Source organism: Pongo abelii, chromosome 12, assembly GCF_028885655.2.
Source record: "Pongo abelii isolate AG06213 chromosome 12, NHGRI_mPonAbe1-v2.0_pri, whole genome shotgun sequence".
Classification (NCBI taxonomy): Eukaryota; Metazoa; Chordata; class Mammalia; order Primates; family Hominidae; genus Pongo; species Pongo abelii.
The window spans coordinates 108,940,315-108,967,512 of NC_071997.2; the positions used below are offsets into that span (position 1 = coordinate 108,940,315).

Consider the following 27,198-nt stretch of genomic DNA (forward strand, 5'->3'; position numbering starts at 1 on the left):
AGCTACTGTGTCTGGCCTCGATGTCATGTATGCTAATATTTTATTCTTTTTCACTCCTCAGTAGTATTCCTTAATGTATATGTGTGTGTGTGTATACTACTATTTATTTTTCAATCTACCATCTGATGGGAGATTTGTTTTGCTTCTATTTTTAGCTATTATGATAATGCTCAACCTGCTACAGGTTGACCATCCCAAATCCAAAAATCTGAAATCTGAAATGTTCCAACATTTGAAACTGTTTGAATTTTCACGTGACACTCAAAGGAAATGCTCATCAAAGCTTTTTCAGTTTTGGATTTTGGGATTCAGGAAGCTCCACTGGTAAATATAATGCAAATATTCCAAAATCTGAAAAATATCCCAAGTTTAAAATAATTCTGGTCTGAAGCTTTTTTTTTTTTTTTTTTTGTGAGATGGAGTCTCACTCTGTCGCCCAGACTAGAGTGCAGTGGCGGGATCTTGGCTCACTGCAACCTCTGCCTCCCGGGTTCAAGCAGTTTTCCTGCCTCAGCCTCCGAAGTAGCTGGGATTACAGGCATGTGCCACCACGCCTGGCTATTTTTTTTGTATTTTTAATAGAGACTGGGTTTCACCATATTGGCTAGGCTGGTCATGAACTCCTGACATTGTGATCCACCCGCCTCAGGCTCCCAAAGTGCTGGAATTACAGGCATGAGCCACCATGCCTGGCTGGTCCGAAGCATTTTTAAGAGACTGGATCTCATTCTCTTACCTAGGCTGGAGTGCAATGGTGTGATCATAGCTCACTGTAACCTCAAACTTCTAGGCCCAAGTGATCCTACTGCCTCAGCCTCCTGAGTAGCTAGAACTACAGGCATGCACTACCCCACCTGGCTAATTTTTGTGTTTTTTGTAGAGACGGAGTCTCGCTATGTTTCCCTGGTTGGTTTCTGACACCTAGTCTCAAGCGAGCCCTCCCTCTTGGCCTCTCAAAGCGTCTCCACAAGTTTTTGTGTGGACATGTTTTCTTTTCTGTTAGGTAAATCCCTGAGAGAGGAATTTCTGGAGCCTATGGTAAATGTGTGTTTAAGTTTCTAAGGTAACACTGTACTGCTTTCCAAAGTGGTTTTACCATTTTTATTTTCCTATAACGTATGATAATTTGAGTTGTTCCTCATCCTTGCCAACAATTGGTGGTGTTAACTGTCTTTAACTTTAGCCGTCCTAGTGGGTATACAGTAATGGATTTAATTTGCATTAATAGTAATACAAATAATATTAAGCTTTAATATTAATCCAATAATATTGAGCATCTTTGTGTTTATTGCCCGTTTATATATTTTCATTTGTGAAATGTCTGTAAATCTTTTGCGCCATTTTTTAAAACTAGAAATTAGATTGTGTGTCTTGTTGTGTTGTAGTCCTTGTATTTTTTTTTTTTTTTTTTTTTGAGACAGAGTCTTGCTCTGTTGCCCTGTTGGAGCGCAGTGGTGCGATCTCAGCTCACTGCAACCTCCGCACCCTGCGTTGAAGCGATTCTCCTGGCTCAGCCTCTCAAGTAGCTGGGATTACAGGTGTGTGCCACCACACCACGCCCGGCTAATTTTGTATTTTTAGTAGAGACAGGGTTTTGCCATGTTGGCCAGACTGGTCTCGAACTGTTGACCTCAAGTGATCTGCCTGCCGTGGCCTCCCAAAGTGCTGGGATTACAGGCATGAGACAATACCCCTGGCCCAGTCTTTGTTTTGAAATTTTTTTCCAGTGTTCTGGCTTGTATCTTTGTTTGCTTAGTTAGGACTTTTGAAGAGTCAGGATTTTAATTTTGATAAAGCCACCATATAGATTTAAAAAATTTATCTGTGCCTTTTGTGTTCTGCTTGAGAAACATTGCCCAAATAAGTGTGGCAATAATTTTCTTGGATGTTTTCTTTAAAAATATTAATAGTGTTAGCTTTTTTTTTTTTTGAGACGAAGTCTCGCTCTTGTGCCCCAGGCTGGAGTGCAATGGCACGATCTTGGCTCACTGCAACCGCCGCCTCCCAGGTTCAAGCGATTCTCCTGCCTCAGCCCCCCGAGTAGCTGGGATTACAGGTGCCTGCCACCACGCCTGGCTAATTTTTGTATTTTTAGTAGAGGTGGGGTTTCACCATATTGGCCGGGCTGGTCTAGAACTCCTGACCTCAGGTGATCCACCCACCTCGGCCTCCCAAAGTGCTGGGCTTACAGGCATGAGCCACTGTTCCCAGCCAGTGTTAGCTCTTAATATTTAAGTCAATGATTCATTTTAAGTTAATGTTTGTATATCAGTAAGAGGTGAAGGTTTAAGTTAATTTTTGTAGTAGTTAAAGTATGGACTGAAGTTTATTTTTTTAATACAGGTATTCTTTTTTTTCTTTGAGACGAAGTGTTACTCTGTTTCCCAGGCTGGAGTGCAGTTGTGTGATCTCAGCTCACTGTAGCCTCCACCTCCCAGGTTCAAGCGATTCTTGTGCCTCAGCCTCCTGAGTAGCTGGGATTACAGGTGTGTGCTACCACGCCTGGCGAATTTTTGTATTTTTAGTAGAGATGATGTTTCATCATGTTGGCCAGGCTGGTCTCGAACTCGTGACCTCAGGTGATTCTCCTGCCTCGGCCTCCCAAAGAGCTGGTATTACAGGCATGAGCCACCATGACCAGCCTATTTTTTTATACAGATACTCATTTGTTCCAGAACCATATATTGAATAGTTTACTTTGTTAAATTTCTTGGCACGTCTTTGACAAAAATTGACCATGTAAATGTGTGTCTATTCCTAGATTTGTTAGTTGATTCCATTGATCTACAGGTCTATCCTTATACCTCTGTCTTGATTAATGTAGCATTACATTAGTTCGTTTTAGTATAAGTCCTCCAAATTTGTTCTTTTTCAGAATTGTTGTAGTTGTCTGTTATCTTTCCATATACATTTCTAAAGCCTCTTGTCAGTTTCTTTAGAAAAGACTGTTGGGATTTATTTGGGATTGCATTTAATCCTTTGATCTATTTGGGAAGAATTGCATCCTTATTTGTCTTTCAGTCTATGAACATGGTAATTCTGTTCATTTATTTAGGTATTCTTTAATTTCCTTTTCCTGTGTCTTATGGTTTTTAGCATAAGGATCTTAGGCATCTTTGGTTTAATGCATCCCTGAATACTTTATTGTTCATTTAATGTGAATGGAGTTTTAAAAGAAAATTTATTTTCTAATTGCCTACTGCTGGTTTATAAAAATACAACTGAGTTTATAGACTTTGTATCCACAACCTTGCTAAATTCATTTGTTAGTTCTATTAGCTATTTTGTGGTTTCCTTACGGTTTTATACATATACCTTATCTTCAAATAAAGGTACTTCTACTTCTTCCTTTCCAATCTATGTCTTTTATTTCTTTTTCTTATTTCTTTGGCTAGAATTCACAGTTGAATAATAATGGTGATAATGGAAATCACTGCCTGGTTTCTTCATTGGCTATAAAACATTGAGACTTTTATCGTTGAATGTGATTTTAACTAAGTTTTTCCTAGGTGCCCTTTATTACATTGAGGGATTTCCACTATATTCCTAGTTTGCTGTGAGAGTTTATTTTACTGGGATAGAGTACCGAACTTTGTAACATATTTTTTTTCTGTCTCTTTTGAATTGATCATATGGCTTTTCTCCTGTATTCTATTAAGGTAGAGCATTATTTTGATTGAATTTTAGATTTTTTTTTTTTTTTTTTTTTTGGAGATGGAGTCTCGCTCTGTCGCCCATGCTGGAGTGCAATGGCGTGATCTCGGCTCACTGCAACCTCCACCTCCTGGTTCAAGTGATTCTCTTGCCTCAGCCTCCTGAGTACCTGGCATTACAGGCGCCTGCCACCATGCCCGGCTAATTTTTGTGTTTTTAGTAGAGACGGGGTTTCACCATGTTGGTCAGGCTTGTCTTGAACTCCTAACCTCAGGTGATCCACCTGCCTTGGCCTCCCAAAGTGCTGGGATTACAAGTGTGAGCCACTGCGCCTGGCCTGAATTTTAGATATTAAATTAACTTTGCATTCTTATAATAAACCTCACTTGCTCATGATATGCTGTCTTTCTAAAAAATTATTGGATTCAACTTGCTAATATAGAAAGTATTTTATTATCTGTATTAATGAGATTTTGATCTGTAATTACTCTTAAAATATCTGCATCTGGTTTTGGAATCAGGTAATTTTGATGTGTATTAGCTGAGATATACACTGGGTGTGATGGTGCATGCCTGTAATCCCACCACTTTGAGAGGCTGAGGCAGCAGGATCTCTTGAGTCTAGGAGTGCAAGAGCAGCCTGGGCAACATAGTGAGACCCTGTCTCTTAAAAAAAAAATAGATGAGATGGCATTCCCTCTTTCTCTGTTTTCTGAAAGTGTTTGTGTAAGTTTGATGTTATTCATTTCTTAAGTGTTTGAGAGAATTCACCAGTGAAAATACCTGGGCCTGGAGTTTTGTTTATGGAAAGGTTTTTGATTACAAGTTAAATTTCTTCAGTTGATACAGGGCTGTTCAAGTTTTCTATTTATTCTTAGGTCAGTTTTGTTAGTTTGGTAGTTTATCTTTAAAGGAATTTGTTCATTTCACCTAAGTCATGAAATTTACATACATTTTTTCCTACTATTCTGTTATCTCCTTAATGCCTAAATAGTCTGCGGTAATATTCTTTTCATTCCTGATGGTGATAACCTGTGTTTTCTCTTTTTTTTTTTCTTGATTACTCTGGCTAGAGGATTATCAATTTTATTGGTCCTTTCTCCCCCAAAGAGACAAATTCTGTTTTCATAGATTTTCCACTATTATTTTTGTTTCCAATTTTATACTACCTTTTTTCTTATGATTTTAAAAATTAGTAGACTGAGGGGGATTTGTAGGCAGAGTATAAAAGATTTTTTAGGGCAGTGAAAATAGTCTGTGTTATACTGTAAGAGTGGATCCATGTCATTATATGTTTGTCCAAACCCATAGAATGTATATCATCAAGTGTGAACCTTAATGTAAACTGTGGACTTGGTAGATTGTGGTGTGTCATTGTGGGTTCATCAGTTGAAATAAATGCACCACTCTGTTGGGGCATGGGTATACATATGAAGGGGCAGGCGAGGGACGTATGAAAAGTCTCTGTATTTCCTTCTCAATTTGGCTGTTAACCTAAAACTGCTCTAACAAATGGTCTTAAAAATAGACTATTCATGACTGGACACAGTGGCTCACACTTGTAGTCCCAACACTTTGGGAGGCCAAGGACAGTGGATGTCTTGAGCTCAGCAGTTTGAGACCAGCCTGGGCAATGTGGCAAAACCCTGTCTCTACTAAAAGTACAAAAGTTAGTTGGGTGTGGTGTGCCTCTGGTCCTAGCTACTTGGGAGGCTGACATGAGAGGATCACTTGAGCCTAGGGAGGTCAACGTTGCAGTGAGCCACGATCGTGCCACCGCACTACAGCCTAGGTGAGAGAGTGAGGCCCTGTCTCGGAAAACAAAAAATCTCTATAAAACTGGATAGCTTAGAAATAGCAGAACATTATTTATCATATTTCTGGAGGCTGGGATGTCCAAGATCAGGGTGCCAGCAGATTTAGTGTCTGATGAGGACCTGCTTTCTGGTTCTGATGACTTCTCTTGTGTCCTTAAATGGTAGAAAAGACCAGCTAGCTTTTTCAGGTCTCTTTTATGAAGTCAGGAATCCTCTTTATGAGGGTTTTGCCCTTGTGTCCTAATTACCTCCCAAAGGTTCCACCTCTTAACACTCTTAACACCTTAGCTCTTAACTCTTAATACCTCTTAACAGCATTACATTGGTGATTAGGTTTCAGTGTATGAATTTTAGGGGAATAGAAACATTCCATTCATAGCAGGCAGTTTTATGGTTTCAACAAATGTGTGATGACACGTATCTGCTCTTACAGTATCATACAGAATATTTTCACTTCCCCCAAATCCTCTATTCATTCATCCCCCCTTCTCTTCTGCCCTGCAGAGCCCTCCCTCTTTCCCCATCAACCACTGATCTTTTCACTATCTCCATAATTTTGCCTTTTCCAGAATGTCATATAGTTGGAATCAAACAGTATGTAGTTTTTTCAGATTGGCTTCTTTTATATAGCAGTATGTATTTCAGGTCTCCCAAGTCTTTTCTGTTTGTTTTTAATTTAATTCCGTTTTTCAGATTAAGATGGAAGCTTAGAAATTGATTGAAACTTTTCTTTTTTTCTAATATAGGCATTGACACCTGTAAATTTCCCTCTGAGCAATGCTTTAGCTACATCCCACAGTTTTTGACATGTATTCACTGTCATTCAGTTCAAAATAATTTCCAATTCCTCTTGTCATTTTTTCTTTGACACAGTCATTGTGTATTTAATTTAGATGTGTATTTAATTTACAAATAGCTGTGGTTATTTTTCCTGATTATTTTATTGTTATTTACTTCTAATTTAGTTTTATTGTGATCTAGAGATCATAACTCTTAAAGTCTTTTTTTTTTTTTTTTGAGAGGGAGTCTCGCTCCTGTTGCCTAGGCTGGAGTGCAGTGGCGCGATCTCCGCTCACTGCAAGCTCCACCTCTCGGGTTCAGGCCATTCTCCTGCCTCAGCCTCCTGAGTAGCTGGGACTACAGAGGCATGCCACCACACCCAGCTAATTTTTTTGTATTAAAGTCATTTTTAAATTTATTGCATTCTCCTTTATGTCCCAGTGTGTCCTGTGAATTTGTATTCTGCTATTTATGGTATATTGTTCTATAAATATAAAATAAGACAAGGCATTAATAGTGTTATGGAGACTCTTTTGTGGGGTTTTATTTTTTTGAGACGGAGTCTCACTCTGTCACCCAGGCTGGAGTGCAGTGGCTCTGTCTGGCTCACTGCAACCTCCGCCTCCCAGGTTCAAGTGATTCTTCTGCCTCAACCTCCTGAGTAGCTGGGATTACAGGCATGCACCACCACGGCCAGCTAATTTTTGTATTTTTGTAGAGATGGGGTTTCACCATGTTGGCCAGGCTGATCTTGAACTCCTGACTTCAAGTGATCTGCCTGCTTCGACCTCCCAAAGTGCTGGGATTACAGGCGTGAGCCACTGTGCCTGGCCTCTTTGTTTTTCTTACAGATGTTTAGGTCTAATTCTATTGATTGCAGAGACAAATATGTTAAAATGTCCAGCTATGATGAATTCTTTGTCCCTTTAATTCTGCCAGTTTTTGTCTCACATATTTTGAAATTTTATATTAGTTTCATACACATTTATTGCATCTTTATGTTGATGTTGCTTTCTTATATTATGAAATGTCCATGTTTATCTCGTAATACACTTAATTTTGAAATCTATTTTTATCAGATAATAATTCACCTATTCTAGACTTCATGCTGTTTGTGTGGTATATTTTTTGCCATTAACTTGCTTTCAACCTGTGTTGTTCATAGACTATAAAGTTGGGTCTTATTTTCTTAATTGCATTGTCTGTTAATTTTAATTTGACTGTTTAGTCAATGTTTAATGTAATTATTGATATATTTGAATTGGGGATCATTTCATTTCCATTTTCTATTTGTGTCTGCTGTTCTCTTCTTCTGTTTCTTTTTTGCCTTTTTAAAAAACACTTTGAAACTTTGAAAGTTTTTTTTTAGAGTCTCAATTTTGCTATTGACTTTTAAAAAGAGCTTTATTGAGGTATAATTGACATAAAATATATACTATATATATGTACACAATATTGACATTGATAAAGAGTAAAACTTGGAAGGTTTTAACATACATATATACTTGTGAAGCCATAACTACAATCAAGACAATGAAAATACATTTCGTTCAAAATGGACACTTATACATTTAGTGTGATTATTGATATGGTTAGGTTTAAATTTATCATCTAGATGATTTTCTATTAGCCTATCTGTTTCTTGTTTCCCTTTTCCTATTGTTCCACCTTCATTTGGATTAGTTGAATATTTTTTATGATTCCAGTTTGTTTCCATTGCTGGCTTATTAGCCATTACTGTTTATTATTTTCATAGTAACTTTAGGGTTTATGGTATATGTCTTTAACTTGTAACCATCTACCTTCAATTGATGATAGGCCATTTCACACATAATATGGGAACCTTGAAATAGTATACTTACATTTTTCTTCTCCTGAGGTTTGTGCTATTGTCATACATTTTTTATTTTTTGAGACAGAGTCTCACTCTGTCACCCAGGCTGGAGTGCAGTGGCACAGTCTCGGCTCACTGCAACCTCTGCCTCCCGAGTTCAAGCAGTTCTCCTGCCTGAGCCTCCTGCGTAGCTGGAATTGCAGGTGCATGCCACCATGCCTGGCTAATTTTTGTATTTTTAATAGAGACACGGTCTTGAGCTCCTGACTGCAAGTGATGCGCCTGCCTTGGCCTACCAAAGTGCTGGGATTATAGGTGTGAGCCATTGTGCCTGGCCTTATACATTTTATTTTTAAAACTTTAAAAACTTTTGAAGAAATGTAAATGAAAATATCTTAAATATTTTTTATACTTACCATTTCTGGTGCTCTCTATCCTTTTGTAGATGTTCATATTTCCAGTTAGTATCAGTTTCTTTATGCATACGTTTCTTACAGTGTGGGCCTGCAAGTGACAAGTTCTTTTGGCTTTTCCATATCTGAAAACACTTTTTTTTTTGGGATGAAGTCTCACTCTGTTGCCCAGGTCAGAGTGCAGTGGTGCGATCTCGGCTCACTGCAACCTCCGCCTCCTGGGTTCAAGTGATTCTCCTGCCTCAGCCTCCCGAGTAGCTGGGGCTACAGGTGCTTGCCACCACACCTGGTTAATTTTTGTATTTTTTTTTTTTAATAGAGATGAGGTTTTACCATATTAGCCAGGCGGATCTTGAACTCCTGACCTCGTGATCCACCCGCATCGGTCGCCCAAAGTGCTGGGATTACAGGCATGAGCCACCACACCTGGCTGAAAGCACATTTTTTTTTAAAAACAAAAACAAAAACAAAAACAGCTTTGTTTTTGAGACAGCGTCTCATTCCCTTCACCAAGGCTGTAGTGCAGTGGTGTGATCATGGCTCACTGCAGCCTCGACTGATCCTCCCACCTTAGCCTCCCAAATAGCTGGGGTCACAGGTGTGTGTGCCACTGTACCCACCTAACTTTTTTTTTTGAGATGGAGTCTTACTCTGTCGCCCAGGCTGGAGTGCAGTGGCGCAATCTCTGCTCACGGCAACCTCCGCCTCCCAGGTTCAAGTTTCTCCTGCCTCAGCCTCCAAAGTAGCTGGAACTACAGGCGTGTACCACCACGCCTGGCTAATTTTTTCATTTCTAGTAGAGACACGGTTTCACCATATTGGTCAGGCTGGTCTCGAACTCCTGACCTTGTGATCCGCCCGCCTTGGCCTCCCAATGTGCTGGGATTACAGGCTTGAGCCACCGCGCCCAGCCACTTTTTGAATTTTTAGTAGTGATAAAGTTTCACCATGTTGCCCAGGCTAGTCTCAAACTCCTGGGCTCAAGCGATCTGCCCGCCTCACCCTCCTGCGTCTGGCCAAAACAGCTTTATTGAGGTATATTTATGTGTCATAAAATCTGCTCATTTTAAGTGTATAGTTTAGTAATTTTTAGAGTACCTCAACAAAGTGGTACAACTATTGATATAAATCAATTTTAGAACATCTTTCTACCCCTAATAAGATCCAGCATGAGGTGGGGTGCAGTTACTCTTGCTTGTAATTCCAGCACTTTGAGAGGCCGAGGCAGGCAGATCGCTTGAGCCCAGGAATTTGAGACCAGCCTGGCCAACATAGTGAAACCCAGTCTCTACAAAAACTGCAAAAATTAGCTGGGTGTGGTGGTGCATGCCTGTGGTCTCAGCTACTCGGGAGGTTGAGGTGGGAGGATTGCTTGAGCCCGGGAGGTCGAGGCTGCAGTGTGGTTTGATTGTGCCACTGCACTCTAGCCTGGGTGAGAGAGTGAGACACTGTCTCAAAAAAAAAAAAAAATCCAGCATGCCCATTTACAGTAAATTCCTTTTCCTGCCCACAGCCAACCGCTAATCTAATCTCTGTATAGATTGGCCTTTTCTAGACATTTTGTATTATTAAAATCATATACTATGTGGTTTCTTGTGTCTGGCTTTTTTTTTGCTAAGTATAATGGTTTTGAGGAACATCCATGATATAATATGGGTCAGTATTTTGTTCTTTTTTATTGCTGAACAGTATTCTTATTGTATGGCTATACAACACACTGGATGGACATTTAGGTTGTTTCCAGTTTGGGCTACTATGAATATTACTGTGAACGTTCAATGCAAGTGTTTGTGTAGAACATATATTTTTTATTGCTCTTGGGTAGAGATGAGTGAAACTGCTAGGCAGGATGGTAGTTATATGTTTAACTTTTTGAGAACTTAGCCTTTGTTTTTGAAGAGTATTTTCTCTGGGTATAAAATTTGAAGTTGACACTTTTTTCTTTTTCTTTCCGTACTTTAAAGATGTTGGTCTTCCTTCTTCTCATTTGTATTGCTTCAGTAATGAATTTTGCTTTTATTTCTATTTTTGTTTCTTTGTATGTAATGTATCTTTTTTCTGGCTATGTTTAGTTTTTTTTTCCTTCACTGGTTTTGTGCAATTTAATGATATATCTTGGTGGAGTTTTCTCCCCTTTTCTCATTCTTGGATTGAGCTTCTTGGGTGTGTTTTTCATCAAACTTGTAAAGTTTTTGGCCACTATTTCTTCATTATTTTTTCTGTCCTCCCCACCTCCTGTCTCCTCTTTCCTTTTGGGCCTCTAATTACACATATGTTAAGTTTCTTGATGTTATCCCATAGTTTGCTGAAACTTTGTTAATTTTGCTTTAAATTATCTTTTCTGTGTTTCATTTTGGTTAGTTTCTGTTGCTGTGACTTTTAGTTCACTTATCTTTTCTTTTGAAATGTCTAATCTGCTATTAATCCTATTCATTATGTTTTTGCCTCATGTTTTTGTTTTCATCTATACGTATACATATAGAACTTTTCAATATCTGGAATATAGTTATAATGCCTACTTTAATGTCTTTGGCAATTCTAATACTGTATTTCTGGGTTAGTTTTATTTTATTGATTTTTCTCATTACGGATTGTATTTTCCTGTTTCATTGCATGCTTTGCAATATTTATTGGATGCCAGATGTAACTTTTACCTTGTTGAGTGCTAGCTATGTTACTGTAAGTAGATATTCTTGAAGTGGTTTTGTTGTGTTTTGTTTTGTTTTTTTTTCCTTTTGAGACACAGTTAATCAACTGGAAAACAGTTTGATTCTTTGGAATCTTGCTTTTAAGATTTGTCGGCTGGGCGCAGTGGCTCACACCAGTAATCCCAGCACTTTGGGAGGCCGAGGCATGTGTATCACCTGAGGTCAGGAGTTTGAGACCAGCCTGGCCAACATAGTGAAACCTTGCCTCTACGAAAAATACAAAAAATTAGCTGGGCATGGTGGCAGGTGCCTGTAATCCCAGCTACTTGGGAGGCTGAAGCAGGAGAATCACTTGAACCTGGGAAGTGGAGGTTGGGTGAGCTGAGATAACGCCACTGCACTCCAGCCTGGGTGACAGAGTGAGACTCTGTCTCAAAAAAACAAAAACAAAAAAAAAAGATTTGTGATATGGATCTTGAGTAGCCCTAAGTGTAGGACTAATTATTCCCTGCTACTGATGCAGTATCCTTTTGTGTATTCATGGGCAATGACCTTTGAATCATGAGGTTTACCAGTTTGGCGGGTGGGAACTGGCACTATTCCTGGCTCTCTGTGAGTGTAGAGTACTCTTATTTCTAGTTCTTCTGAGTGTTTTTTTCCCCAAGCCTTGGGTAGTTTCATCACATGTATGCAGTGATTGGTATTTAATTGAAGAGCTGAGGAGTTTTGTGCACATTTCCTGAGTTTTCTTTCTGTGGAGCAGTCTCCTCTGTGGTACTCTTTCCTGTAGACTCTAGTCGTCTTGGTCTCCCTGGAATCTCAACTCCGACTCTTCCACTTAGTGAGTTAGCTGGCCTCTGCCAGGATTCCATCTGCCTGCATCACAGCCTGTAATTGGAGAGCCATTAATTAGATTGTTGTTCCCACATTTTGTAATATTTGGGTTTTCTCTTGCGGCTTTCAATATCTTGCTCTGTATCTTTTACTTTCAACAGTTTAGCCATGACATGCGTCTGTGTGGCTTTCTTTGTGTTTATTCTGATTTTGTGTCTACAAATTTGTCATTTTCAGTCTTTTTCTGTTTTCACCTTGGATAATTTTTGTCTGTCTTTAGTCAGTCTTCACTTATTTTTGCTTTGTCATGTCCATTTGGTTATGTTCATCCAACACATTTTTTTATTTCAGAAATTGTATTTTTCAGTCCTGGGACTTACATTTGATTGTTTTTCATTGTTTCTGTTTTTCCAATGTGATTTTCATGCATTTAAGCATGTTTTATTTTATTTAATTGAGGTTCATTACAATAGTTGCCTTAAAATTCTGTTATGTTAGCTTCAACATTTGGTTTATCTCATGTTAGACCCATTTGGTTTTCTTTTCTCTTGAGAATGTGTTCTTTTTATTGGTTCTTAATTTGTTGGGCAGTTTTGGATTGTGTCCTGGATATTATTATTGTTAGTTTTTGGAGACTCTGGATTCTGTTATTTTTATTTTATGAGCCACATTTCCTTTTTCTTAGGAGACAATTTTCTGAGTTAGGCTTAAAATGCATTCAGTTTCTTAACTGAGAGCTTTGATCTCCTTTCAGACCTTTTGTCTTTAGCTAGATCCTTTGAGTCTGCTCCTTGCTTTGTTGTTCAGGACCAGCTAGAGATCTGGGTAGACTGAGTTTGGGGTGTCCTTACTAGCTCTTGCCCTTTTGTGGTCCCCCTTATTCTTTAATAACTTCTTACCTTCTCTTTTCTAGACTCTTATGCTGAAAAGTTAATAAGGCACCCCCCCAACCCCTGTTGCATATTCTCTCTCCCCCTCACTGCAGTTAGTCCCAGACTAAAAGCTAGAGAGAAGGAAACTTACTTTTTCTTCTCCAAGTGACCGTGAACTCCCACCGTGTTTCCATTCTCTGAGTGACCATGAACTCCCACCAGAACCGATCTGTCTCTGTTTACTCACCAGAAATGTCAGGTATATATTCATGTATTATAATGCATAGGCTTTGTAGTTGTTTTTTGAGGGGTGCTCTGATTGGGTCTTTATTATAACCTGCAAGTAGAACTCTTGGTTATCCAGTATACAGGTTTGAATTTCTAGAGTAATCATTAGTAAAGTAGAAACGTAATGTATAATTCCTAAATTATTAGTGGGGGAAAATAGAATAATTTTTAAAAGTCAATCCAAAAGCAATCAAGAAGAGAAGTGAGGGAAATCATATAACCAATGGGGAAAATAGCACAAAATATGATTATAGATTTAAACCCAAATATATCAATAATGACCTGAAATATAAGGGGAGTAAATGTTCTTGTTAAAAGACAAAGATTGTCAGATTGGCAAAAAACAAAATATAATGATGTTTTGTTTATAAGTGAGACATCTACATGTAAGGATACAAAAAGGTTCAAAGTAAAATAGTGGAAAAAAATAGCACAGAAACAAATATTCATAGCAGCATTATTCACACTAGCCCAAAAGTAGAAATAACCCAAATATGCATCAACTGATGAATAGGTAAATGAAATGTGATATATCCATACAGTGAAATATTATTCAGCCTTAAAAAGGAATGAATTTCTGGATGGGTGTGGTGGCTCACGCTTGTAATTCCAGCAGTTTGGGAGGCCAAGGTGGGAGAATTGCTTGAGCCTAGGAGTTTGCGATCAGCCTGGGCAACATAACTAGATGCTGTGTCTACAGATAATAAAAAAATTAGCTGAGTGTTGTGGCCTGTGTATTTGATCCCACCTACTCAGGAGGCTGAGATGGGAGGATTGCTTGAGCCTAGGAGGTCAAGGCAGTAGTGTGTTGTGATAATACTACTGTGCTCCAGCCTGGGCAACAAAGTGAGACCCCATCCCTCCACAAAGAAAAGAAAAGAAAAATGCTGACACATGCCACACCATGGATGAATCTTGAAGACATTATGCTATGTGGAATAAGCCAGACACAAAAGGCCACATATTGTATGATTCTGTTTATATGAAATGTCCACAATAGTTAAATCCATTAAATAGTGTAAAATTATATCATGTAAATACTAACAGTTGGTATTGCTATATTAATTTTAGACAAAATAAACCATAAGTCAGAAAGCATTACTGTGCATATAAAAAGGAAATCTTATAATGATAAAAGGTTCAGTTTACTAGAAGATATAACAATTAGGCCGGGCATGGTGGCTCATGCCTGTAATCCCAGCACTCTGGGAAGCTAAGGGTAGGAGGATCATTTGAGCCCAGGAATTCAAGACCAGCCCTGGGCAACATAATGAGAACCCATCTGTACAAAAAAAAAAAAAATAGCCATGCATGGTAGTGCATGCCTGTCCTATCACTGTCCTATCACTGTCAGTGCCCTGCCTACTCCGGAGGCTGAAGTAGGAGGATTGCTTGAGCCTGGGTGGTCGAGGCTGCAGTGAACCATGATCGTGCCACTGCACTCCATCCTGGATGACAGAGTGAGACGCTGTCTTAAAAGTAACAATTTAAAATCTGCAATTCCTTAATAACCATAGTTCAACCTATGTAAAACAAAAATTGACAGAACTACAAAGTAGAAGAGTCAAATTGACCATAATTGTGGGAGAGATCCTGTACATCTCTCAGTAATTGATAGATGAGGCTGAGCAAAAAAATCATTTAATGCTCTATAGATTAATTTGAACCACCACATTTCAGGAATCTGATCTAATGGGCGTACTTATGTAAGACAAATATAGAATGGACACTCTTTTCAAACATATACCATATTTATGAAAATTGATCATATAATGTGCCTTAAAGCACATTTTAACTAATTTTCTAAAGTTTGGTAAAACAGAAAAATAACAAAAAGCAGATAATTTTATGTTCATAATTAAGAACTATAGCTCTAAAGTCTAAATGACCTGTGTTGTAAAGACAAAAATCATAGCCAACAATATGTGAATGAAAAACAAAGATATAGTAGAAATCAAGAAGGCCAAAAGTTGGTTCTTTGAAAAAAACTAATAAAGTTGGTTCTTTGAAAAAACTGACAAGCCTCTGGCATGCTTGGTCATGATAAGAAGAAGACAGATAAGCAATATTAGGAATGCAAAATGTAATGTTTTGGTTTTTTTAGACATCAAAGGTTAAGAGCATAAAGGCCTAAGCTTAAGAGGTGAAAGGAGAACTTTTAGAAAAAACATAGGGGAAAATCTCTGTGACTTGTGTGTCAATGTTTATAGCAGGTTTTTTGTAATACCCCAGAACTGAAAACAATCCAGGTGGCCATCAACATGTGAATGGATAAACAAATTGTGGCATATCTATATAATGGAATATTACTTAGCAATTAAAAAGAATAAACTATTATCAAACCAGTAACATGGATGAATCTCACAATATGCCAAATGCAAGAATCTAGGAATAAAAAGAGTACTTACTGTATGATCCCATGTATATAAAATTTTAAGTAATGCAAAGTAATCTGTAGTGACAGAATACAGATGAATGGTTCCCTAGGGGTTGGGTAAAGGAGGCCAAGGAGGGTCAGTATGGGTGGAGAACTAAGGAGTATGAGGAAGGACATAATAGATATGTTAACTTATTTTAGTTGTGGTGATGGTTTCACAGGGTATACATACTTCAAAACTTATCAAAATGTATACTTTAAATATGTGCAGGGTTTTGTATGTCAATTATACCTTCATAAAACTTGGTATGAGAAATTCATTGGAAACTAGTCTCACTAGTGAACATGTATATAAAAATCCTAAACAGTTTAGTAGAGCTTTACATCAGGAAGATATAAAAAGGATAATATATTATGACTAAATTGATTTTATTTCAGATATACAAGGTTTATTTAATATGAGGGAAGTCAGTTAATGTTAATTTATCACATTTTCATATTAGAGAAAAATCAAGATGATCACCTCAATAGATATGGAAGAAATGTTTAATAAAATTCAATATTCAGTCATAATAAAGTCTTCATCTTAGAGAACAAGGAATATAAAGTATTTCCTTAAAGGTAGCTGCAGAAAAACTTACAACAAACAGACTTAATGTTCAAACATGAAATCTTTTCTTATAATATGGGGAATATGACAAGCATGTTTGTTTTGCTATGAACACTTCTGACCAATACTGTTCTATAGATCGCAGTCAGTGTAGTCTGGCAAGACAAAGCTATACAAGATATGCATATTGAAGAGGAAAAAACAGTACTCTTATCATTTGTAGATGATGCAATTATGTATGTAGGAATTGCAAAGCAATCTGTAGATAGATGCTAAGAAGGTTAGACCAATCAATATAAACATAAATTTTGTATTTTTGTTGCTAGTAATTGTGTAAAAATGAAAAGTTACTGTTTGCAATCTCATTAGCAAAAAGTTTCTATGAGTAAGTCTAAGAAGTCTCATGTTACATTTATGCAGAAAATATTAAAACTTGACTGGCAAACATTAAAGATTAAATCAATGGAAAGAAATATTTTTCAATTATCTTTTCCTCTATAAGGTGGGAGCACTTGCTCTACTAGTTATTAAGGCCTCTTAGGGTTAAGAAAATTTGATATTGCAGAAGACTAGACAAATAGATGAATGGAACGGAGCCCAGAGCCATAAATAAGTACACACACATATGGATTCCTAATTTATGGTAAAAGAGGCAGTGCAGATGCTGTTGGGAAAAGATGACCTTTTCTATAAATAATGCTGGGAAAATTGGATATCTCTTTGGTGGGAAAAAAACCTGGAGTCCTCTACACACCATACAACACAATTCATTTCATTGGATTTTAGATCTGTATTGAAAGGTGAAACAACACTTTTAGAAGGTAGTGTAGGAGAGAGAATTTGAGACAAGCAAGTAGGCCTTGAATATTGTGTCAAATAGTTTGGACTTTTAATTTCCCTACATAATAGGAGTTGCTAAAGGATTTTGATCCAAGGGTTGGCCATTCAGATTTTTTTTTTTTTTTAAAGACAACTTTTGGTATAATTTAAGTTAGATTGTAATTCTGTTTCTGGCCATGTCTGAGACTTTATCGTCTGAAGACTTTTCAGTTACAAGACACTTAAAAATGCAGATAAATTCCAACAAACACTTGAAATGACAATCTGTAATTGGAAGATACCAAGGAAAGATTGGAGATTAAATATGAATTTATATTTGAGGCTACTTGTACTCCCCACCCCCTTTATATCTTGAATGAGAAACCTAGGTCACTAATTTTTAGTTATTCATTTTGAAAAGAAGAATCACACATCCTTCCTTCACACATACACTGGGTATCTAGCATTTTGATTCCGCTTATAGATTTTGGAAACACAGCTAGAGCAGTGTGTTTGGGAAGGAGAATGATTTCTTTAACATGTTGAACATATTGGAGAAGTTATTTTAGGCAAGCGTTAGCAATAAGAGTAAAGGAATAGAAATGAGAGCAGTTGGAAAACACTAGAAAGAACATTGTTACTAGAACTACAGTTTCTGTTATAATTAGACATGAAACACTTATATTCAGAAATGTTTAAGTCATACTTTTTAAAAACTACTCTAAAATATGCAGAAAATAATCTTGAGTTGAACATAAAGTGGTAGCCATTCTAAAGAAATTGTCCAAAGGTGTAACGATAATATAAATCTAATATAATAGAAACTAAACGTCATATACATTTCCAGACATTTAAAACCCCCGTAGATTGCTATCTATTAAAAACAAACTACTGTATTTTTTCTTTTTAAGAAAAACAGCTTTATTGAGATACAGTTCACAGTGATGGCAGCGGCAGGCCATCTGGAGTGGCCACCGTCATCATGCCTGCTATACTGGGGAGGTGTAGCTGGGGCTGCACATTCCACGGAGCTGGTAGAAGCCGGGGACAAGTGGGAATCCCACCCCTTTTGAGTCAGTGGGATGGGAGCTCCCCGGGTGCAGCTGCAGTCGCCCAAGTTGTGGCTGTGGACCTGGACCTCCCTGTGCTCTTGCGGGGGCCTGGGTGCAGGCAGGGGTCCTGCCCTCCCGGGTGCAGCTACAGCTGCCCAAGTTATGGCTGTGGAGCCTGGCATTCCTGCACTCTGGGGGGCCTGGGAAGGCCTCCCCTCTCCCCACAGGCTCAGAGGTGTCTGCTTCCACTGCCTGGCCTCTCCCCACTCCTGCGCCCGCTCCGATTTTGGAGCAAGGTTGGGGCCAAGCCTGGGTGTTGTTGCAGCCTGGCTGGTTGTGCGCACTCTTGGGGTTAGTGCTACATGCCAACCCCCTGCTGCCTCAGCCCCCTCCAGACTTTGGGTGCCGATGAGCATGGGAGGGAAGCTGAGGGGGTGGCTGAGGGCAGCTTGGCACTGGCCTGCAGGTGCCCCTTGGCACCAACAGCTTGGGCACCATGAATGGCAGCAGGAGGCAGACAAAGCTCCTGGGCAGAAGGGGGTGGGTCCATGGTGAGACCCACCTTCAGGCTAGGGAGGGCCTGAAGGTTGGCCAGGCTGCCAGTCCCACAGACTGGAGTGGGAACTTGTGGTGCCTTTTCTGGGCCTGCCCATGGCCACCCCATGGACCAATTGGTGTGTACTTCCTGCCCTCTGAGTCCCATAAAAGCCCTGGTTCAGCCAGAGCTAAGTGGACATCAGGAGGACCAACTTCAGAGAGGAGCTACCCCCTCCAGGGCCACCTCTCTGCTGAGAGCTGCAGATGTCAGGATGACCAGCTGCAGAGAGGAGCTACCCACTCCAGGACCTCCTCTCTGCTGAGAGCTGAACACTCAACATGATGACCTGCCTGTAGAGAGGAGCTGCCCACTCCAGGATCTCCTCTGAGCTATTCTGTCACTCAATAAAGCTCCTCTTCACCTTGCTCACCCTCCATTTGTCTGCATACCTTGTTCTTCCTGGATGCAGGACAAGAACTCGGGTTCTTGTCTGACAGGGTTCAGCCCTGTCAGATGGCAGGGCTGAAAGAGCTATAATACAAAGAGGGCTGAAACATGCCCCTTGCTTGCCATTTTGTGAGTGAAGAGGAGAGAAGAGCTGCAGCCCTTCAGGGAGCCCAGACCTGGGAGCTCCCCAAGCCAGGGCTGTGACTTTGGGGCCCTGCAGTTCCTGGAGTCTCCAAGCTTCCAGGCACCACCACGTTCCCCAGTGGCAGCTGTGGAAGCTGCTTGCAGTGTGCCTGGTCCAGCCACAGCCTCACAGAGAACCAGCACCTGTGCCAACACCTGGAGCTGTCCGCCCCGGTGCAGCAGCTGGCATGCCAGACTGTGCGCAGTGGCTGGACCTCACACTTGCTCACTCAAACACCCCTTGCTGCCCCATGCCTGGCTTGCCCCTGGCAGGCATGGGATACAAGCTGGTAGTGTGAGCCGAGCGCAGTCAGGTCGAGTGGGTGGAATGAGCCCAGCAGGTCTAAGCAAAACTGAGGCAGAGGCACTACCAGCCACAGAGGTTTCTAGTCAGAAAAGCGACCCTGACAAGGACCCCATAATAACAGCTGTACAGTTCACTCTTTTTTTTTTTTTTTTTTTTTTTTTGAGATGGAGTTTCGCTCTTGTCACCCAGTCTGGAGTACAATGGTGCGATTTCAGCTCACTGCAACCTCCACCTCCTGGGTTCAAGTGATTCTCCTGCCTCAGCCTCCCAAGTAGCTGGGATTACAGGTGCCTGTCACCGCGCCTAGCTCATTTTTGTTTTAGTAGAGATGGGGTTTCACTGTGTTGGCCAGGCTGGTCTCGAATTCCTGACCTCAGACGATCCACCCGCCTCAGCCTCCCAAAGTGCTGGAATTACAGGTGTGAGCCACCGTGCCCAGCTCAGTTCACTTATTTAAACTGCATAGTTCAGTGACTTTCAGTATATTTACAAAGTTGTGTAACCATCACTACAGTCAATTTTAGAACATTTTCATCACCCGAGAAACCTTAAACCCTTTAGCCATCACTCCCATCCTTCCCCTCATCCTTCCAAGCTCTAGGCAACTTCTAATGTACTTTCTTTTTCTATAGATTTGCCTGTTTGGGATATCTTATATAAATGGCATCATATAATATGTGGCCTTTTGTGTCTAGCTTCCTTAGCAAAGTGATTTCAAGATTCATCCATGTTGTTGTAGCTGTTGGTACTTCATTTATTTTTATTGAGGAATACTATTCCATTGTATGGATATACCACATTTATTCTATTTATTAGTTGATGGACATTTGGGTTTCTTCCGCTTTTTTGGCTATTATGAAAAGTGTTGCTGTGAACATTAGTGTAAAAGTTTTTTTGTGGACATTGCTGGATCATTTGGCAACTCTTACGTTTAACGGAGGAACTGCAATACTCTTTTTCCAAAGAGGAACATCACTTTACATTCCCACCAATCAGTCAGTGTATGAGTGTTCCAAGTTCTCTACATCCTCATCAAAAGCTGTTAATTATCTGTCTGTCTGATTACAGTCATCCTGGTGGTTTTGAAGTGGCATCTTATTTGGTTTAATTTGCTTATGCTTAATGACTATTGATGTGGTTTTGTATATCATCTTTGGAGAAATGTCTATACAAATTTTTTGCCTAATTTTTTTTTTAGTATTTTTTGTTTTTGGAGATGGGGGTCTCACTATGTTCCCCAGGCTGATCTCAAACTCCTGGGTTCAAGCAGTCTGCCCGCCTTGGCCTCCCAAAGTGCTGGGATTATAGGCATGCACCACCGCGCCTGGCCCTTTTGCCTACTTTTAAATTTTATTATTTGTGTTTGTATTGTTTAATTGTTCAGTTGTAATTGTTCATTATATATATTATCAAATATATGATTTACAAATATTCTTAGGTTATATTTTTACTTTCCTGATAGTATCCTTTGAAGCAAAAAAGTTTTTAATTTTGATGAAGTCCATTTTTTTTGGTTGCCAAGGTTTAGGTGTCTACTATATTTTCTGAATGCCTTTGAAAATAATTTTTGTAAATCACTTGATCCTGCATTAAAATATAATCATGCTACAGTTATTTTGTTAGCATTAAAGACTGATAAGCCGGGTACCATGGCTCACGTCTGTAATCCCAGCACTTTGCGAGGCCAAGGCAGGTGGATTGCCTGAGGTCAGGAGTTCGAGACCAGCCTGACCAATATAGTGAAACCCCACTCTACTAAAAATACAAAAATTAGCTGGGCGTGGTGGCGTGTGCCTGTAGTGCCAGCTACTTGGGAGGCTGAGGCAGGAGAATTGCTTGAACCTGGGAGGTGGAGATTGCAGTGAGCCGAGATCGCACCACTGCCCTCCAGCCTGGGCAACGGAGTGACACTCCATCTCAAAAAAGAAAAAAAAAATTGATAAAAGTTATTGTAAGCAGCAGTGTTTACAATTCTTTTTTTTTAAATTTTGCCTGAAAATTATTTTACAGCTCTATAGTATCAACCCTCCTTGCTCTTATGGATGGATTAGATAATAGGGGTGAAATTGTTGTTATTGGTGCTACAAACAGACTTGACTCTATAGATCCTGCACTCAGGAGACCTGGTCGTTTTGACAGAGAATTCCTCTTCAACCTGCCTGATCAAAAGGTAAGAGTTTTTGTTTTCAATATGTTAACATTTATATGTAATTCTACTACAAGTCATATGTTCTGAGGGTGATATTTTATGAATTTTCATTGTTCAGATTTTGTGCTTAAGGATATCTTAGCTAATACTTTAAAAACCTATGTAATTATGGAACAGTTTTTTTCTATTAACAATTATAAGAAAGTTTGTGATTTTTAGGCAGCAAGAGGAAAGCTCTTGATAGGTCACTGTAGATGCTTACTTGCGCTTTAGTTCTCCAGATTGTAGTAATTGTCCTGTATGGCAGTTTATGTGTCCCTAGTTAGCTAAAGTAACTTTATTCTCATAAAATAATGTTTTTATAGAGTATTAGTGGGTTTATGAATAAGGACCCAGTACCCGAATTTTCATAGAAATTGCTATATTTAATTAAAAGCAACAAACTTTATTCATTATGGTATAAAGTTTTTTTTAAAAGAATGTATTAATAATACAGGATAATGTTTATCATTGATTATGTAAATGTTAATCATTGATTATGTAAATGTTATATGATAGACAAAGTTTTTTTTTTCCCAATTCAGCTTGAAACTTTTAATATTATTCTTGGTTTGACTAGTATAATCTGACTGGCTTTTCATTAGAAACTCAAATTTGAGAGGAAGAGATACATGTAAAGGAGGTACTGTATGTGAATATGTATAGCTTTGTTTTTGGACCTCTATGTGAAATGCCTGGTTTATATACCTAGATGTGAAAGTCTTAAGTGATTCGGACTGTATGGAAGACCATAGAGAAACAAAGGCAATGGCTTCCCTGTGTAGAGCAGTTCATACCTCAGTTTGACATCAGTCTCCACAATCACCAGTAGTTGACTCAGATTTGGATTGACAATTCAATTTACAGGCTTTAAATTGGCACCAGGTTTATATAGCTTTGTCAGGACAGGAAACATAGCATATACAGCATTATTTTCATTGCCCAAGTGCAGCCTTCAGGAATGTATTAGTGCATATTGGTGTGTTTATTTGTAGCGGATAGGGCTAAAGTAGGTACAGTCTACTTCTGCATGGGGAAGCATCAGCTTTTCTGTTTGGGACATCTAATAACAGTCCAAGCACAGCTTTTATACTCTTCAGTACATGGGGAAATGTGCTTAGTTCTGAGACACAGCACAGGAAAGCCATTTCCTTGATTTCCCAAGTGTCTCCTGTACTATCTTAGCTAAGTAGGCCTCAGAGTCTATATGCCAATCACAGCCCTTACAGTCCAGGTTCAGTTCACACAAATCAAGGGTTTAACAGTAAACAAGGTTTAGAACAGCACGGTCTAATAGAATTTTCTGTGATGATGGAAATGTTCTATTTTGGCATTGTTCTTTGAGCAGCGTGCATTGTGGTAGACACTAGCCACATGTGGCTATTGAGCACTTAAAATGTGGCTAGTGTGACTAAAGAACTGCATTTTAAATTTTATTTAGTCTTAGTTAATTTAAAATTTAAATAAAATGGCATTGTGTGGCTTATGGCTTACTATATTGCACAGCATGGATCTTGCATCGTTTTCCACGTTAACTTTCCCTTTCTAACATTTCGAGGAAACAGTTTTGTGAGACTGAAATCCAAGTCATTCTTCTCAAGCCTGGGTCTGTGGAAAGGCCTATGCTGGCTGTTTACCTTTTTCCTTTAGATAGTTTTTAAGGTCCAGAGACTAGATGAGATTACCAAGTCTTCTCTCTTACAGAGCAGTCAGTAAGGTAAGAGGAAAACTAAGAGAGTGGGGTGTTCTGGTAGCCAAGTGAAGAAAATTTATCAATGAGGAGGGTGTGATTAACCATGTCACATGTTGCTAAGTCCATTCAGCTAAGGACAGAAAATTGGTCATTGTATTTATCATTATGTAGGTCGTCAGTGAATCTGATGAAAACAGTTTCAGTTAGTAGTGGGTGCAAAAGCTTAATTGGAGTGTGTTAGTTCAAGAGAAAATGGGAAGGAATTGGAGGGAGTGAATATAGATACGTTTTAAAAAGAGTTTTTCTGCAAAGGGAGGCAAATAATTTAGGTGATATGATATTGAAGGAAGCAGGGGCAAGATAATGTGTTTCATTGTTTTCAAGATGGAAGAAATATCTAGTAGAAAAGGGAATTTTTATGTGAAATTGAGAGACGTCCTCAACAGGCAAAAAGTGAGGATTTAGCGTAAAAGTGGTGTGAATGACTTTAGATAGGAGCTGGCTAGTTCATCTGTGACAACAGAGAGAAGACAGAATATTGTTAGCACACATGCTGATGGGTGGACATCTTTGGTGATTAGGATGTGGGGAGTCTGTGGAAGTTTTTTTCTGATTGCTTCAGTTTTCTCAGTGAATTGAGAGGCACGGTCATCAGCGGAGTGTGAAGATGTGCTGTGAAATAGTCTGCTAGGAGAAAGGCATAATGAATGGCCTAGGGAAGTATTAAGGGTAGTAATAAGGACCCATTTGGGTCATTAATTTAAAGTGATACCAGTCAGTGTCTCAGTCCTGTGGTTTGGCCAATAGAATATCATGACTCTTGCTATTTGATTAAGTAAAAGATTAATCAAAGTAAATCTTGGTTTCAAATTTTAATAATTTTGTTAACTATTTGCATAAAATAGTACACACCTTCTATATGCAATAATGCTTTTTAATTTATTTTATTTTCCTTTATCATCATTTTTACGATTGTTATAAGTAATATATATTTGTATGTGTACTTGTGGATTCTGAAAAATGAGGGGCTTGAATTTGTCTTTGACGTTTAATAGTAGAGGAAGGTACTTTCTATTAGAGGAAGCCCTTTGACTTACTGTTCCGGTATGCCATATAGAGTAAAATACATAATGAACAGTTCTTGATTTCTATATTTAAATATTTTTTTCTTCATTCCATGTCTTGTTTTTAGTATGACAAAAGGAAGGTGACTTTGATTGGGTTATATAGGGAAAGAGCATTATTAGGGACCTGAAGATAACTTGCTAACCTTAGATAATTAATTTCATTACTTTAAACCTCTTTTGAGGGAAAGGAGAGGATAAGAATGGATCTCTTTTTGGGATATCTTCCAGCATAATTTTTTTTTTACATGTTCTTTATTTTTTAAGGGTCTTGTAATCACCCTTAGCAGCACAGTGCCTGTGCTGCTAATGAAGTTTGTATAGATTCTTAATGTCATCTTACAGAATATATATGCTGTTAGGTTGATATTTATTTTGGACCTTCTTTTTTTAGTATCTGTTCAAGCAGATACTTCAAGTTGGAAGAAAATAAGTGTCATATCATTGCTTTAACTTTCATAGCTGAATGCCTAACTTAGAACTTGGAATTGAAACTGTAGCTATTGATTCCAGATTTTGTCAACTTTTTGAGCAAGGTTTATCTTGATGACTTTGAAGTTGTTCTGTTTTGTTGTTGGACCCCAAATTCCTCATCAAGCCAGTAAGGTGTTATCGTCTTGGTTATAATTTACTTTTTCATGTCTCAAGAAGCTTAGACAGCAGTTTTGAGGGAACAAGCATACTCAATTTTTAAAAAGTGTTGTAATTTTCTCCAACGAATGCAGATGTGAAAACAAAATTCTGATCTTACTGTTGGTGGTGGATAGTATCAGCTGACTATAGATTCTTATATGTTAGTGTTTTTTTAAGAAAACTATTTTAGGCTGGGCGCGGTGGCTCACGCCTGTAATCCCAGCACTTTGGGAGGCTGAGGTGGGCGGAACACTTGGGGTTGGGAGTTCAAGACCAGCCTGGCCAACATGGTGAAACTCCGTCTCTACTAAAAATACAAAAATTAGCCAGGTGTAGTGGTGGGTACCTGTAATCCCAGCTACTCAGGAGGCTGAGGCACGAGAATCACTTGAACCTAGGAGGCTGAGGTTGCAGTGAGTAAGATCACACCACTGTACTCCAGCCTGGGTGATAGAGCGAGACTCAGTCTCAAAAACAAAAAGACTATTTTAGAAAAATAAATTTCTGTTTGTTTTGGAAGCAAGACATTAAAATTTTGATTGTGCTATATGCAGTCAGATTTAAGCTAGAGAATGCTGAAATCAATGTAAAATTGTTTATAACACTTTGATCTTTCAATAAATTTAATTGATATTTATTGAAATACCTTGTATTAAATGCCAGAGCATCAACTAACTGACAGTAATATGCTTGATTTTTTTTTTCTCCCTTTGAGACAGGATCTCACTCTTATCACCCAGGCTGGAGTGCAGTGGCGTAATCACAGCACACTGCAGGCCTCGACCTCTCAGGCTCAAGTGATCCTCCCACCTCAGCTTCCTGAGTACCTGGGACCACAAGCGTGCACCACCATGCCCAATTAATTAAAAAACAATTTTTTTGTAGAGACAGGGTGTCACTATGTTGTCCGGGCTAGTCTTGAACTCCTGGACATAAGCGATCCTCCTACCTCAGCATCCCAAAGTGCTGGGATTGCAGGTGTGAGCCACCACAACTGGCATGCATGATATTTAGTTAAACTTGAATGCTTTCCAAATTAAAAACTTTTTTCAAGTTTAAGTTACTTGTTATTTTGCTCATTGTTGATCATAATACCACAAATTCTATGAAATGTAAAGTGTAAAGTTTGTTTAAAATTATGACTATAACTTTTATAACATGAAAGTTTTTTGTTCATATATTTTCAAATAGTAAAAGTGGTATGGTGGAAAAGTGAAATATAGTTTTGAATTCTAGTCCCAGATGAGTCACTTAGTTGTTATATGCTGCTAGTCAATTTTCTTCACTTCTCGCAACATTAAATGTCTTAGGTTGTGAAACACAGACAAGATATCTACTACATATCTCCCAGATTTATTGTTGGAATCAGAGTTGATGTAGATAGATGCTAAGGTGTTTAAATTTTTTAAAAATAAAAATTTTAATGAGATTGTTAGTCAAAATTTGTTCCACCTAACGTATTTGAGGGATTGATAATATTTTATCTGTACTTTTCTTCTTGGGCAAGATTTTATGTATCTGTGCTTTTCATCTTAGGCAAGAAAACACATCTTACAGATCCATACCAGGGACTGGAATCCAAAATTGTCAGATGCATTTTTAGGTGAATTGGCTGAAAAATGTGTTGGTGAGTGTTACTGTTTGAATTCTTTGATTGTCATTGTTTGTTTTGCTCAACCTCCCTTTCCCCTTATTTGGAATGTGAATGAGCATAGTTATGTTTTTGATTGTGTAATAGATTGTCTCTGCCTTTATGTTTTAAAGTTATTTTAACTGTTTCACTTAAAGTTTGAGTACTTCTACATTAGCATTTTAACTGCCATTAGGTGTTTAGTTAACAAAGCTCAATAATAACATGCCTTTCATTGAGTGCTGGGTATCCATAATATTAATACAGGGTCTCCTTTTGAATATCATTCCCTCTTAGAAATTTTACTAAGAAAAATAAGCTTAAAGTTGAGAGAGAAAGGTCCATGTCAAAGCAGGACTGCAGCCTTTTACTTTTACTTTGCAGATTACACAACGGGCTTATTTTCATTCCTGTGGTCTAGAAAGAAGTTGAGGGGGAGAGGTCTTCAAAGAAAATA

General features: G+C 38.6%; 1 protein-coding gene across 6 annotated transcripts in view; it reads left to right on the top strand.

Annotated features, from left to right (window-relative positions):
• ATAD2B (ATPase family AAA domain containing 2B) overlaps nucleotides 1-27,198 on the top strand; it is a 233,208-nt gene that overhangs the window by 67,878 nt on the left and 138,132 nt on the right. For all 6 annotated transcript variants that reach the window (XR_008522477.2, XM_054548330.2, XM_054548331.2 and 3 more), the window contains exons 14-15: nucleotides 21,484-21,643; nucleotides 26,648-26,738. Coding sequence is in view for 5 of the 6 variants with exons in the window: in XM_054548330.2 (XP_054404305.1) it covers nucleotides 21,484-21,643; nucleotides 26,648-26,738 (251 nt within the window). In the remaining variant the exon portion in view is untranslated. The remainder of the gene's footprint in view (nucleotides 1-21,483; nucleotides 21,644-26,647; nucleotides 26,739-27,198) is intronic.